Raw genomic sequence first — 14,887 nt, forward strand, 5'->3', positions numbered from 1 at the left:
AAGTAGAAATATCGAAAATCGAAAAACCGAAAATCGTAAATTCAAAAATCGAAAAATTGAAAATTTGAAAAACTGAGAAATTGAAGAATTGAAAAATCGAGAAATCGAAAAGGAAGCAAATCGAATATTCGAATATCAAAAAATTGAAAATTCGATGAATCAAACATTTGAAACATCAAATCCGAGTAGTTTAAAAACCGAAAAATCAAAAACTAGAAAACTAAGACTTGGAAAAATCGAAAAATCCAAGGATTGAAACATACAAAAAATAAAATTTTGAAAGTCGAAACGTGAAAAAATTGGACATTCGAATATCGAAAGATCGAAAATTCGAAAAATAGAAAATCTGTAATTTTAAAAATTAGGACCCCAAAAAGTAGTAAATTGGAAATTTCGAAAAATTGAAAGTCGAAATTTCGTTGAATTAAAATATTTGAAAAATCAAAAATTGAAAAGCTGAAATTCGAAAAATCAAAAAGTCCATAGGAAGTTTGAAATATGTATCGAAACTTGGAAAAGTGGAAAAATCGAATACCTGAAATTTCGAAAGTTGGAAATTTGAAAAATCGCAAATTCGAAATATCTTAAAATCGAAAGTCCAAAAATCGAAAGTTGAAACATCGAAATTTCGATGAATGAAATATTCGAAAAATCAAAAATTGAAAATCGAAATTTCGAAAAATCGAAAAGTAAAAAATTGAAAAATCAAAAAATTCAAAAAGCAAAAAGTAAAGTCGAGAAATGAAAAAATCGAACAATAAAAAAAGTGAAAACTAGAAAAACGGAATAATGGGAAAATTGAAAATCGAAAAGTAAAAACTGAAGATTGGAAAAATTTTAAAATCGAACATTCAAACAATCAAAAATCGAAAAATTGGAAATTTAAAATGCTGCGAAATTGAAAAATTGTAAAATCGAGAAATTAAAAGGGAAACAAATCGAAAATTCGTATATGAAAAAACTGAAGATCCGATTAATCAAATATTCGAAAAGACGAAAATCAGAAAAATCTAAAAATCGAGAAATTGAAGAAGCAAAAATAAAAAATTGAAAATTAGAATTTCAAGAAATGAACAAATCGAAAATGTGGAATATGGAAAAATCGAAAATCGAGAAACCGAAAATTCGATGAATCAAATATGTATTTGAAAAATCAAAAGTGAGAAAACGAAAACTCGGAAATTTGAAATATGTATCAAAAATTCGAAATATCGAAAAATCGAAAGTAAACAAAACCAAAATTCGATGAATTAAAAGTTCGAGAAATCGATAATTGAAAAAACGAGAAATAGAAAATTTGAAACATCGAAAATTCCATAAATCAAACAAAAAAAAACGAAAATTGTAAAAACGAAAATTCGGAAATAGGATGAACCAAATAAAAAAATCGAAAATCGAAAAAATGGGAATTCGAAAGATCGGAAAGTTGAAAAGTTGAAAATTCGAATTTCGAAAATCAAAAATCCGAAAACTGGAAAATAGTAATTTCCAAAAATGGAAAAATCGACAAACGAAAAACAAAATGTAGAGAATAGGAAATTGATAGATCTAAAATTCGAAAAAAAAGTGAAAAATCCTTCAAAACCCTAAAGCGTTCATGATTTCAGAGTGTAAAATTTCGCCAAAATTATAAAACGGCGTAAATATTTTTTGGGAATAGTATAAATGAAGTAGTTTTGATTAACGATTTACCTTATATTTAAAACCTTAAAACTTTTGCAAGATTTCAGATCACTCGGTGTCACAGTTTCAAAATAAAATTGGAAAATATCGAAATATTTAGAATTTTGTTTTTTTCCAAAAATCTGAATGTCTAGGGTCAAAATATCAAACACGGATTCATAAACCACAAGTGCAAAAACAAAAACTGTGCGCATTTCGAACAGTGTAGTATTGTAACAACACTAATTGAACATCAGTAAGTATTGTCAGCTGGCACTCAGGAAAATCGACGACAAATATGCACCTGCAATTTATTTTACATCATTAGCGTTCCTAATAATTGAGACAGGTTTCGCTGCACCGCTAGTTAATAAAGAAAGTAAAAACCAAAAAATACAAAACTTTGTTTGCAGTTACTCGTAAAACACGAAATGTTTACAACCGCCGAAGCGTAATTCTATTTTTACTTTCATACTTTTTTAAAGCTTATTTACAGTAAAAGTGGTGTTTATTAGTACTCTTACAACGTACTTAATTACATTACACCCTAATAAACAATCTATAACTTTAATTACCTTAACATCGTCACATATTGACTAAATTCATACGAAAACTAGACAAAACGACTAACAATAACAAATTATTTGCGAACAGGCGTGACACAAAGAAAATAACTAGCTCAGTCACGCCTTAATAATGCTTTTGTAGGGAAACTACCAATTAATAACGAGAATAAAATGGTAATATTAGTGAGAGCAGGAACCGGTGAGCACTTCCATAGCACGATAAGTGTTATAAAGTCGTGATTATGACATATAAAACACCCATTCACAGTTTAAACATCAGATCTCTTTATTTGTAACACCAAATATAGTAGCAAAGACCTGACTATAAAATGTAAATGAGAAGTAATAATCCGTGACGAAATTAAATAGCACGCTTGTCATACTAAGTATACATTTTCAATAAACCCCCATACCACAGGAAGCTCTTCCAATTAATGTTATGCATTTAATGATAGCCACCTTTCTCCTCTCTCGTTATAAAATTCTGCATTCTCGCCCCTTTATTCACCGACAATCTATACTAATTATCATAATTAACCAACAATTCAATGAAAACCAGTACCAAAACTAATCCAACCATCAGAATTCAAGTCTTCATTCTTGCACGTATTATTCTTCACAAATTCCAAAATTCTCTGAATCGTGTCGGCTTGACTTTGCGATTCTTCAGCCGCCTTGGAAAAAGTAGCTTCCACGTCTTTCAAATATTCGTATTGTTCGATTTCCGCTTCTAACACTTGTTCCGCTTCTTTCAACCTCTCCTGAAGAGCCAAAATGTGCAGTTTTTTCCCGGTGACGGCGGCCCGAGCCGCTGCAGCTGCCTAAAATTTTCCAAAATTACAAAACAATTTTGACTTTTGTGTTCATTGTACGGTCAGAGCGGTTTGGGCCAAATCGTTCTTAATGGTGAAGGCGGCATGGTTGGCGGCCACCTGCTGGTTAACGACGAGATTCTGGGCATGCAGGGCCGAACTCTGGGCTAAACTGCCCAGTTTTGCCGCCTCGATGAACGGGTTCTTGGTGGTGCGCACTTGAGCTGAAACATTGTATGCTACTTCTGGTGTCATTTATTTCGAACTCACCTGCACATCCTAATAGCACTATCAAAGCCTCCAGCAGCATTCCCAGATCTTTATTACTGTATCCACTTTTCCGCTTCATGTTTATTTAAGTGTGTGGAGGTTTAAAAATCGCGAAGAAACTTCCAGAAGTGAGCTGGGCGGAACGAGTGGAACGAATGGAGTGATTAAAACGGTGATGGTCACATTATAAACTTGCACTTGTTTGCAGATGGCGGATGGGTATGAAATCGTATTATCTACTCGACATGGGTGCATTAGAAAGTGACGATTCGTTTTATTCTTGCTGGGTTTTGTATTATGTGTGGTTTGGTTTTTGATCGGTCGTTAGACTCGATCGAGCGTGAAAATGTTGTTTGACGAGGTATGGGTTTTTGGAGGCAAGAAATGGCTAAGTGGTTGTTAGGTGGAGGAAGATAAGTAACTGGTGCAAGCGCTGAAGAAGTGAGATGATTTATGGCGGCTTGTCGGCAGGATGTCGGGTTTAATTTGGTTTAGTGAGGCGGTTTCATGTTGCACTAATTAATGAGGATGTTGCAGAATGGTAAATGAGAATAATGAAGTTGGTGGAGTTTTTATAACTTTTATTTCCTATATGAAATCATCAATGAATAAGAATTTATGCTTCAGAAAGTTTGTGAAGAGGCTAAAATTTTGACGATGAGAAAAAATTTGCTATTGGCGAGGTACCAAAATGGATATTTTAATGTTCCACTTAGAGTCTCACTATCAACACTTTCCTAAAATTTTTCTATTTTTTAGCAGGGTGTTGGTGGTTTATACAATTTTTGAGATGTCTTGTCTAAATAAATATAAAAAATTAGTGCGGACAATATGAAATCTACTTAAATCAGACAACCAACTAGAAAAAATGCTTTTCGAAAAATTGATAAATTGAGTAATAGAAAAATCAAAATTTTTAAAAATCGGAAGATTGAAAAACCGAAAAATAGAAATCCGAAAAGCGAAAAATTGAAAGATCTAGCACTCGAGACATTAACGAAAAATTAAAATATCGAAAAACTGAGAAATTTTCCAAAATTGAAATGTTGAAAAGCTGAGAAATCCAAAAGGTGAAAAAACGAGAAATATAAAAATCGAACAACCGGGATGTCAAGAAATCGAAAAATCGAGACATCACAACATCTAAAAATCAAAAATCTGAAATTTAAAAATTTGAACCATCGAAAAATAGAAATATCGAACAACTTTTAAAAACTGGAAAATTATAATATTGAAAAACTGAAGAATCGGAAAATCGATCCATCAAAAAATTGGAAATTAAAAAATCTAAAATTTAAAAATTGAAATATTGAAAAAATCCCAAAACTGGAATACCGAAAAACTGGAAAATCGAAGAAAAATTAGAGAACCGAAAAATTGAAAAATCTCGAAACAGAAACACGGATAAATTGAGATCTCGAAAAATTGAAAAATCGAGAAATCGAAAGGTAGAAAATTAAAAAACCAAAAGTTGGAAAACTGGAAATTCCAAACATCCAAAAATCGACAAATCCAAAAACCGAAGAAACATAAAGTTGAGAAAAGGAAATCGAGTGTTCTAAAATTCGAAAAGTAGAAATATGGAAAATCGAAAAACCGAAAATCGTAAATTCAAAAATTGAAAAATTGAAAATTAGAAAAACTAAGAAATTGAAAAATTGAAAAATCAAGAAATCGAAAAGGAAGCAAATCGAAAATTCGAATATAAAAAAATTGAATATTTGAAAAATCACAAATCCGAGAAGTCTAAAAACCGAAAAATCAAAAATTAAAAAACTCAGACTTCGAAAAATCGAAAAATCTAAGAATTGAGACATACAAAAAAAGAAATTTCAAAAAATTGAACATTCGAATATCGAAAGATCGAAAATTCGAAAAATAGAAAAACGGAAAAATTGAAATTTTGAAAATTAGAAATTCGAAAAATAGTAAATTCGAAATATCGAAAAGTCGAAAGTCGGGAAACCGAAAATTCGATGAATCAGATGTTCGAAAAATTAAAAAGTCCATAGGAAGTTTGAAGTATGAATCGAAACTTGGAAAAATGGAAAAATCGGATATTTTTTTGAATGAAATATTCGAAAAATCAAAAATTGAAGAATCGAAATTTCGAAAAATCGGAAAGTAAAAAATTGAAAAATCGAAAAATTCAAAAAGCGGAAAGTAAAAAAAAATGAAAACTCGAAATATCGAAAGTCGAGAAATCAAAAAATCGAACAATGAAAAAATTGAAAATTCGAAAAACGAATAATGGGAAAATTGAAAATCGAAAAGTAAAAACTGAAGATTGGAAAAATTTAAAAATCGAACATTCAAATAATTAAAAATCGAAAAATTGGAAATTCGAATGACTGAGAAATTGAAAAATTGTAAAATCGAGAAATCCAAAAGTAAACAAATCGAAAATTCGTGTGGGAAAAAACTGAAAATTCGATTAAGTCAATATTCGAAAAGACGAAAATCAGAAAAATCTAAAAATCGAGAAATTGGAGAAGCAAAAACTAATTTAGAATTTCGAGAAATGAACAAATCGAAAGTGTGGAATACGGAAAAATCGAAAATCGAGAAACCGAAAATTCGATCAATCAAATGTGTATTCGAAAAATCAAAAAGTGAGAAAACGAAACAATCGGAAATTTGAAATATGTATCGAAAAATCGAAAGTAAAAAAAGCAGACAACCAACGAGAAAAAATGCTTTTCGAAAAATTGATAAATTGAGTAACCGAAAAATCAAAATTTTTAAAAATCGGAAGATTGAAGAACCGAAAAATAGAAAACCGAAAATCGAAAAATCGAAAGACTCGAGACATTAACAAAAAATTAAAATATCGAAAAACTGAGAAATTTTCCAAAATTGAAATGTTGAAAGGTTGAAAAATCGAAAAATCTAAAAATCGAAAAACCGGGATGTCAAGAAATCGAAAAATCGAGAAATCGGAACATCTAAAAACCAAAAATCTGAAATTTAAAATTTTGAACCATCCAAGAATAGAAATATCGAAGATCTGGAGAACTGGAAAATTAAAATATTGGAAAATTGAAGAATAGGAAAATCGATTCATCAAAAAATCGGAAAATCGAAAAATCTAAAAGTTAAAAATTGAAATATTGAAAAAATCCCAAAATTGAAATATCGAAAGACTGGAAAATCGAAGAAAAATTAAAGAACCGAAAAATTGAAAAAGCTCGAAACAGAAACATCGATAAATTGAGATCTCGAAAAATTGAAAAATCGAGAAATCGAAAGTTCGAAAATCGAAAATTTAAAAAATTGAAAAACTGCAATAACCAAAAACACGCAAAATTGAAGAATTGAAAAACTAAAATATCGATACATCCAGAAATTGAGAAATCGTAAATTTGAAAATTTTGAAACGTCAAAAATTGAACAATTGATAAATCGAAAAATTGAAAAATCGTAAAACTGAAAAAAACGGGAAATTGACAAACTGAAATATCGAGAAACAAAACAACGAAAGATCGAGAAATCGGAGAGGAAAAATTGAAAAATTAAAAAATTGAAAAAAAAATCTCAAACTGAAAAATCAAAAAATTAAAACAATCGAAAAATCGAAACATGGAAATGTCTATAAATCGAGTAATCGAAAAATTGAAAAATCGAAAAATGTAAAAACTGAAATATCAGAAATTTGAAAAAATGGAAAATTGGAGAACCGAAAAATCTGAAACAGAAAGATTAAGAAATCTGAGCAACAAAAAACTGGAAAATCTGAAAATTAAAAATTTAAAACATTGAACATTAGAAATATCGTTGAACTTAAAAATAGAAATCAAAAAATCTCAACTTTTAAAATTTGAACAATTAAAATATCGAAAAACTGAAGTTTCGAAAAATTGAAAAATCGAGAAATAGAATCACCAAAATATCGAAAAATTAAAAAATCTAAAATTTGAATACTGAAATATTAAAAAAATCCCAAAACTGAAATATTGAAAAATCGAAAAATTTAAAAATCTCAAAACAGAAATGTAAAAATTGAGAAATCGAAAAGTAGAAAAATTGAAGTCAGAAAATCGAAGATTTAAAAAATTGAAAATCTGAAAAATTAAAAACTTGAAAAATCGATAAAATTGAAGAATTGGAAAACTAAAAAAATCGATTAATCGAGGAATTGAGAAACCGAAAAATCCAACAATTAGAAACGTCAAAAATTGAAAAATTAATAAATCGAAAAATTGGAAAACCGAAAAATTGAAAAATCGTAAAACTGTAGTTTCTCCGAAAATTGACAAACTGAAATATTGAGAAACAACACATCAAAAGAGCGAGTAATCAAAAAGTCGAAAAATTGAAAAATCGAAATTGCCGAAAATCGAAAAATCGCAAAGCTAAAAATCGGAAAATATTGAAAAATTCAAATTTTAGAATAAACGTCAAATCGAAAAATCAAAACAATGGAAAAATCGATACATCGAAATCTTGAAAAATTGAAAAATCGGAAAATTTAATATCCAAAAAATCAGCAATTGTCAAAAATCGGAAAATCGGAAAACCGAAAAATCTAACACAGAAATCGAAAAATCGAAAGATCAAGAAATCGGAACATCAGAAACCGAAAAATGTGAAATTTAAACCTTTTAAACATTAAAAATTAGAAATTTGAAGAACTAAAAATAGAAATTGAAAGTTCTAAAATTTAAAAAATTGAAATTTCGAATAGGTGAAGAATCGAAAAGTTGAAAAATCGAGAAATCAAAACATCAAAAAATCAAAAACTTTAAAAATTGAAGAATCGAAAATTGGAGAATCAAACAACTGAAAAGAGAAAGTGAAAAAATCCAAAATTGCAATAACGAAAAATCTGTAAATCGAAAACTCATAAACTGAGAAATTGAAAAATCAGAATATCGAAAAATTGTAAAACTCAAGTTTCGGGGAACGAAACATCAAAAGATGGAGAAACCAAAACATCGAAAATTTTGAGAAGTTGAAAAATCCAAATAAGTCAAAAATTGAAATTTGAGAAATTAAAAAAAAATCGAAATACTTATTTATTGAAAAATTGAAAAATCACAGAAAAATTGAAAAATCAAAAAATTGTGAAATCCCAAAACAGTAAATTGAAAAATCGAAAAATTGACGAAACTTCGAAAATTAAAAAAATTGAAAAATCAAAAAAAACAAAAAGCTGAAAATTGAAAAGTCGAAAATTTGAAAAATTGTATAATTGAAGCACTGAAAAACTCGGAAAATTGAAAAATCAAATATTTGATGAATGGAGAAATTTGAAAAAAAAAAACTAAAAATTCCAAAACTGAAATATCGAAAAATTGAGGAATTGAAAGTTGAAAAATCGGAAAAACGAGAACTCGAAAAATTGAGCAGTTGAAAACATGTTATATATCTACAATTTTGATTTTTTTCTACAAGTCTCTCTGTCTAGGATACAAATTCAACAAGGATTTATCAACCACAATTTCAGGACTACGTTAATTTTTGACATTCAAATAACATTTATTTGACAAAATTGTAAGATGACATCATCAATTCCTGAGGAGGGGGCATGGATGGATAAATTTTAATTCATAAGTAATCATGCTTCCCATAACGGGAATACGTTTGGAAGATTTAAAAATTAAGTTGCAAAATGTTACAAACATCTAGATGGCTACGGTAAAAACTCAACACGGATTCATAAACCACAAATGGAGTAGTACGTGATTTTATAAAATTTAAATAACATTTTTACGAGCAGACAAATTTTGGTTAGCGTCTTACCATCTACTGATATTCCTAACATGTACATACATACAAAATTTGCCAAAATCGATCTGGTAGTTTCGGATATCATTTGTCTAGTATCCGGACACACGGAAGACTGATAGACAGACAAACAGAAGTATTGCAATCAAGTCCATCGGGGAATGGATACTTTCATGTTTTCTCCACGTTTCATGATTCCTAGAGCACGGAGCAATAGCCTTTCCGTTTCTGTGTGCCTGTCTGTCATCTATCAATTGTGTCTCTCTCTGCGCTCAACGCCTAGCACACTGAATCTGTCGCTCACTCACTTCAAGTAAAAATAAAGTCCTTCCAACGCTTGCTAACTTTCCAATTCACCCAAATTTTTGCAACTCCATAAACATTTTTACGTTTCCGGCCACTAAAGAACGCGAATTACATCATCTCCGACGGCATGGTCTGCTTCCTCCATATCAGGTCTAATTATAATAACATAATTATGAAACCCGAAGAGTGTAATCATTTATTGCAACCACCACATTTTTGGAATTCTTCACACAGGATCACGCCAACAACCACGGGAATAACCCAGAACCTTTTTTTTTCCGGTGCATTACAATCGAAGCCCCATTAGAATGTAAATTAAAGCAAATTAAATTAATCGCGAGCATCACTACCATGCTCACAGTAATTGAACTGCTTTTGGTATAAATACAGAAATTAACTCCAGAAAGTCAGTTATTTCTCGGCCTTCTTTACAACAACATCATCCTCCACACACATACAGTAAGCCACAAGAATAACACTGATAATAATAATAATGATAACAATGTTGCAGGCAATCATGTCTAGAGTTTTTGTTGCTTTAGTCGCCCTTCTCGGTAAGTCTGTTTCCCGTTTTCGCCGCCTCACGTCTCATCGATGTCTCTTTAGCGACAGCCGCCGCCGCCACCATCAAGCAGCAAAAATTGAGCGTGGTTGCTGAACCCCAGGCCCAATCCACCGACGCCATCGGCGTCATCGAGTTCGCAGGCGACTACGGGTCTCACGGGGGCAAGAAGTACTCTTCAAGCGCCGAACTTACCAGCTTGGCACACTCCTCAGCCCTCCAGGCCAAAACCGCAGTCCGCAACCAACAGGCCGCCGGCATCCAGGCCGCGTTAGGCGCTCAAACCGGATACGCTCGCGCCGCCCTCGAAGCCGCCTCTGCCGCCCAAGTGGCCCTCGTCGCTAAGCAAGTCATCGTGCAGAATCTGCAGAGGCACATCGAGGACGCCGAGCACCAGCTCCACGCTGAAGAAGCTCAGGTATAGTACTTGTCTCCGCTTACCAATCGATAACGTAGATAATCCCCAGTACCAACAATCTCTGCAAGCCGCCAACGCCGCCCAGAACGCCGTCCAGCAAAGCCAGCAACAGTTGCAAGCCGCCACCGCGGCCATCGCCGCCGTCCAGCAGTCGGTCAGCCACTCCGAGCGCGCCGCCGCCGCCGCGTCTCAAGCCGCCGCCGCTCAACACCAGATGATCCAAGACGCCCAACAGAGACTCGGCCGCTTGCACGAGAAGTTGCACGAGGCTTTGTCCGGGCTCCAGGAGACCGAGCTGTCTGCTCAGAGGGCCGCCGCCGCCGCGCAGGTGGCACAAAGCAACGCCGCCGCCTCCGCCCAGTTGGCGGTAGCGAACAGTGCGAGTAATCAGATCGATGAGCATGATGTTGTTGGTGATTACCATCACTAGGGGCTAAGAGGTGTCACGGCGCTCATTCTGTAAATATTCATCGCATCGAGAATAAATTCTGTTGAAACTAAAAATGTGGAGTTTGATTATTGCGAATTGCGGGGGTTGAGGCGGTTTATGTAATTGGAGTAAATGGTGTGTTGAAGATCGCCAGAAGCGGGTTTCTTGATCTAGATTCAAAGAAAAAAATGAAGTAATGGTATCTTTGACGTTTCCTTTTAGTTAGATAAGTGAAGTGATGAGATTTTTCAAAAATTCTGCATATATTGATAGTTAGCAATTTTGCGCTTCAGTTATTGGCTGATTGAAGGAGGAAGAAATCCACGCAACAGCTGTGGTGAATGGCAGACATCAGACGGAATTTACATGTAAATGTGGTTTAGTTTCGCCACGATTCGTTGAATTTTAATAATGGATTAAACGATTTTATGGCGTGCGTGCTAATTTTGCATGGTTGAGGAGGTACCAGACCGAGGTGGAACGTTACCTCTACTTTTGGTTTTTACGTTATCAAAAAGCATCCGTTCAAAAAATTAAAGAGTAATTAAATTACAAAAGGAAAACTAATATTTAATTGAAAGGTTTACAAATCGTGTTCGCATAAGGAAGATAATTAAGAAATTGCAATCTTTAGATCGACCTAAAATTCTATTTTTATAGGTATTTAGCTTACAAGAATCTATAAAACCATAAATTACAAGTGACGAAATCAGCAGTTACCTACTTTTTTTTTGTTTTCCATAGTTCAAGTGTTGCTTTGTAAGTACTTAAGTATTTACGAATTCAACAAGTTATAAATTACAAAGTCCAAAATTTATATTGTTTGTTTGTATATTATCTGGACATTTAGCGCTTGACCTGAACGTTAATCTTCCGAAAAACAAACAAAACAAGATAGATTGCGAAATATCTAGATAGAATTTGATTCATTTTATTCGTGACTAATTGTTTTCTTGAGAGTATACTCTAATCTTATCTCTCAGCACAAAAAAACATGTTGGAAAGGAAGCCATTAAATGGAATTCGGGAAAAACGTTTCGTCTTGTAAACTGATGAAGAACTGATTCTTCAATACTAGACTCGTAGAAACCCATTGGCTTTCATTTTTGAAGTAATTTGAAGGAATCACGTAGACTCTTGGTGTTTTGTTTTTGAAGAAGTCTGAAAGAATCTCGGGTACGCCTTTTGTTTTATTTTTGAACTACACAATTTGAAAGAATTTTGGGAACCCTTGTCTCGTTTTTGAAGTAATTTGGAAGAATCTCGGGACCTTCTTGTGTTTTATTTTTCAAGTAGTTTGAAAGAATCTCGGGAACCTCATGTGGGTCTAGTTCTTGAAGTAATTTGAAAGAATCTCAAGGACTCCTTTTGGTTCATTTTTGAAGTGATTTGAAACAAACGTGTGAATCCGTTGTGTGTGGCTTTTGAAATAGTTTGAAAGAATCTCGGGGATCCCTTTTCTTGTTTTTGAAGAAATATGAAAGAATCTCGGGGACAACCTGTGTTTGGTTTCTGAAGTAGTTTGAAAGAATTTCGGGGACCCCTTCTGTTTTGTTGTTGAAGTAGTTTTAAAGAAGCTCGGAGACCCCTTGCGTTTTATTTTTGAAATATGCAGTTTGAAAGAATCTTGGGATCCCTTGTCTTGTTTTTGAAGTAGTTTGAAAGAATCGCGGGGACCCCTTTTGAAATAGTTTGAAAGAATCTCGGGGATCTCATGTGGGTCTAGTTCTTGAAGTAATTTGAAAGAATCTCGGGGATCTAATGTGGGTCTAGTTCTTGAAGTAATTTGAAAGAATCTTAAGGATTCTTTTTGTTTCATTTTTGAAGTGGTTTGAAAGAATCGTGGGGACCCCTTGTGTGTGGTTTTTGAAATAGTTTGAAAGAATCTCGGGTATCCTTTGCGTTTTATTTTTGAGGTATGCAGTTTGAAAGAAACTTGGGGTCCGTTGTCTTATTTTTTGAAGTACTTTGAAAGAATCTTGGGAATTCCATGCGGGTCTAGTTCTTGAAGTCATTTGAAAGAATCTCAAGGACTCCTTTTGTTTCATTTTTGCAGAGGTTTGAAAGAATCGTGGGGAGTCTTTGTGTGTGGTTTTTGAAATAGTTTGAAAAAATCTAGGGGTCCCTTTGTGTTTTTTTCTTGAAGTAGTTTGAAAGAATCTCGGAAATCCCTTTTCTTGTTTTTAAAGTAAATTGAAAGAATCTCCTGGATCCCTTGCGTTTTATTTTTGAAGTATGCAGTTTGAAAGAAACTTGGGATCCGTTGTCTTGTTTTTGAAGTACTTTGAAAGAATCTTGGGAATTCCATGCGGGTCTAGTTCTTGAAGTCATTTGAAAGAATCTCAAGGACTCCTTTTGTTTCATTTTTGAAGAGGTTTGAAAGAATCGTGGGGAGTCTTTGTGTGTGGTTTTTGAAATAGTTTGAAAAAATCTAGGGGACCCTTTGTATTTTTTTCTTGAAGTAGTTTGAAAGAATCTCGGAAATCCCTTTTCTTGTTTTTAAAGTAAATTGAAAGAATCTCCTGGATCCCTTGCGTTTTATTTTTGAAGTATGCAGTTTGAAAGAAACTTGGGATCCGTTGTCTTGTTTTTGAAGTACTTTGAAAGAATCTTGGGGACCCCATGTGGGTCTAGTTCTTGAAGTAATTTGAAAGAATCTCAAAGACTCATTTTGTTTCATTCTTGAAGTGGTTTGAAAGAATCGCGGGGAATCTTTGTGTGTGTTTTTTGAAATAGATTGAATCTCGGGGACTCCTTGTGTTTTTTTCTTGAAGTGGTTTGAAAGAATCTCAGGGATCCCTTTTCTTGTTTTTGAAGTAAATGGAAAAAATCTCAGGGACCACTTCTGTTTTGCTTCTGAAGTAGTTTGAAAAAATCTGGAGGACCCCTTCTGTTTTATTGTTGAAGCAGTTTTAAAGAATCTCAGGAACCCCTTGCGTTTTTTCTTGAAGTAGTTTGAAAGAATCTCGGGAATCCCTTTTCATGTTTCTGAAGTAGTTTGAAAGAATCTCGGGGACCCCTTCTGTTGTGTTGTTGAAGTAGTTTTTAAGAATCTCGGGGGACCCTTGCATTTTTTCTTGAAGTAGTTTGAAAGAATCTCGAGAATCCCTTTTCATGTTTTTGAAGTACATAAATTGAAAGAATCTCGGGGACCACTTGTATTTTGTTTCTGAAGTAGTTTGAAAGAATCTCGGGGACCCCTTTTGTTGTGTTGTTGAAGTAGTTTTAAAGAATCTCGGGGACCCCTTACGTTTTATTTTTGAAGTATGCAGTTTGAAAAACTTGGGATCCGTTGTCTTGTTTTTGAAGTACTTTGAAAGAATCTTGAAGACCCCATGCGGGTCTAGTTCTTGAAGTAATTTATAGAATCTCAAGGACTCATTTTGTTTAATTTTTAAAGTGGTTTGAAAGAATCGCGGAGAATCTTTGTATGTGTTTTTTTAAATAGTTTGAAAGAATCTCGGGGACCCCTTGTGCTTTTTTTTGAAGTAGTTTGAAAAAATCTCGGGATCATTTTTCTTGTTTCTGAAGTAGATTGAAAGAATCTCGGGGACTACTTTTGTTTTGTTTCTGAAGTAGTTTGAAAGCATCTCGGGGACCCCTTCTGTTTTGTTGTAGAAGTAGTTTTAAAGACTCTCGGGGACCCCTTGCGTTTTATTTTTGAAGTATGCAGTTTGAAACAAACTTGGGATCGGTTGTCTTGCTTTTGAAGTACTTTGAAAGAATCTTGAAGACCCCATGTGAGTCTAGTTCTTGAAGTAATTTAAAGAATTTGAAGGACTCATTTTGTTTAATTTTTAAAGTGGTTTGAAAGAATCGCGGAGAATCTTTGTGTGTGTTTTTTTATTTTATTTATTTTTATTTTATTTATTTTATTTTTTTCCAACGGGGTTTTAAATAGTTTGAAAGAATCTCTGGGACCCCTTGCGTTTTATTTTTGAAGTATGCAGTTTGAAAGAAACTTGGGATCCGTTGTGTTGTTTTTGAAGTAGTTTGAAAGAATCTTGGGGATCCCATGTGGGTCCTATTCTTAAAGTAATTTGAAAGAATCTCCTTTTGTTTCATTTTTGTGTGAGTGGTTTGAAAGAATTTCGGGGACCCCTTGTGTTTTTTTCTTGAAGTAGTTTGAAAGAA

At 33.1% G+C, this 14,887-nt stretch overlaps 2 protein-coding genes across 2 annotated transcripts; one reads left to right on the top strand and one right to left on the bottom strand.

The window, feature by feature from the left end:
* Positions 1 to 2,094: 2,094 nt before the first annotated feature.
* LOC135123994 (uncharacterized) lies at positions 2,095 to 3,706 on the bottom strand. The gene is made up of 3 exons (XM_064048856.1): positions 3,311 to 3,706; positions 3,101 to 3,264; positions 2,095 to 3,049 (listed from the first exon to the last, which is right to left on the bottom strand). Exons 1-3 carry the CDS (start codon positions 3,387 to 3,389, stop codon positions 2,774 to 2,776), a joined length of 519 nt encoding a protein of 172 aa, XP_063904926.1. The 5' UTR covers positions 3,390 to 3,706; the 3' UTR covers positions 2,095 to 2,773.
* Positions 3,707 to 9,736: 6,030 nt separating this feature from the next.
* Positions 9,737 to 10,827, top strand: LOC135123995 (uncharacterized). The gene is made up of 4 exons (XM_064048857.1): positions 9,737 to 9,802; positions 9,855 to 9,897; positions 9,950 to 10,323; positions 10,373 to 10,827. Exons 2-4 carry the CDS (start codon positions 9,861 to 9,863, stop codon positions 10,751 to 10,753), a joined length of 792 nt encoding a protein of 263 aa, XP_063904927.1. The 5' UTR covers positions 9,737 to 9,802; positions 9,855 to 9,860; the 3' UTR covers positions 10,754 to 10,827.
* The last annotated feature ends 4,060 nt before the right edge of the window (positions 10,828 to 14,887 follow it).

The sequence above is a fragment of the Zophobas morio genome, unplaced genomic scaffold (assembly GCF_036711695.1).
Source record: "Zophobas morio isolate AGI-343-1 ecotype UQ-CSIRO unplaced genomic scaffold, CSIRO_AGI_Zmor_V1 ptg000007l, whole genome shotgun sequence".
Taxonomy (NCBI): domain Eukaryota; kingdom Metazoa; phylum Arthropoda; class Insecta; order Coleoptera; family Tenebrionidae; genus Zophobas; species Zophobas morio.

Bases quoted from the DNA above. Each gene is read 5' to 3' on its own strand.
- LOC135123995 (XM_064048857.1), top strand. From the start codon at position 9,861: ATGTCTAGAGTTTTTGTTGCTTTAGTCGCCCTTCTCG. The intron at 9,898-9,949 runs GTAAGTCTGTTT...ATGTCTCTTTAG, and splicing joins TGCTTTAGTCGCCCTTCTCG to CGACAGCCGCCGCCGCCACC. The intron at 10,324-10,372 runs GTATAGTACTTG...GATAATCCCCAG, and splicing joins TCCACGCTGAAGAAGCTCAG to TACCAACAATCTCTGCAAGC.
- LOC135123994 (XM_064048856.1), bottom strand. From the start codon at position 3,389: ATGAAGCGGAAAAGTGGATACAGTAATAAAGATCTGGGAATGCTGCTG. The intron at 3,265-3,310 runs GTGAGTTCGAAA...ACAATGTTTCAG, and splicing joins AGTGCTATTAGGATGTGCAG to CTCAAGTGCGCACCACCAAG. The intron at 3,050-3,100 runs GTACAATGAACA...GGAAAATTTTAG, and splicing joins TGGCCCAAACCGCTCTGACC to GCAGCTGCAGCGGCTCGGGC.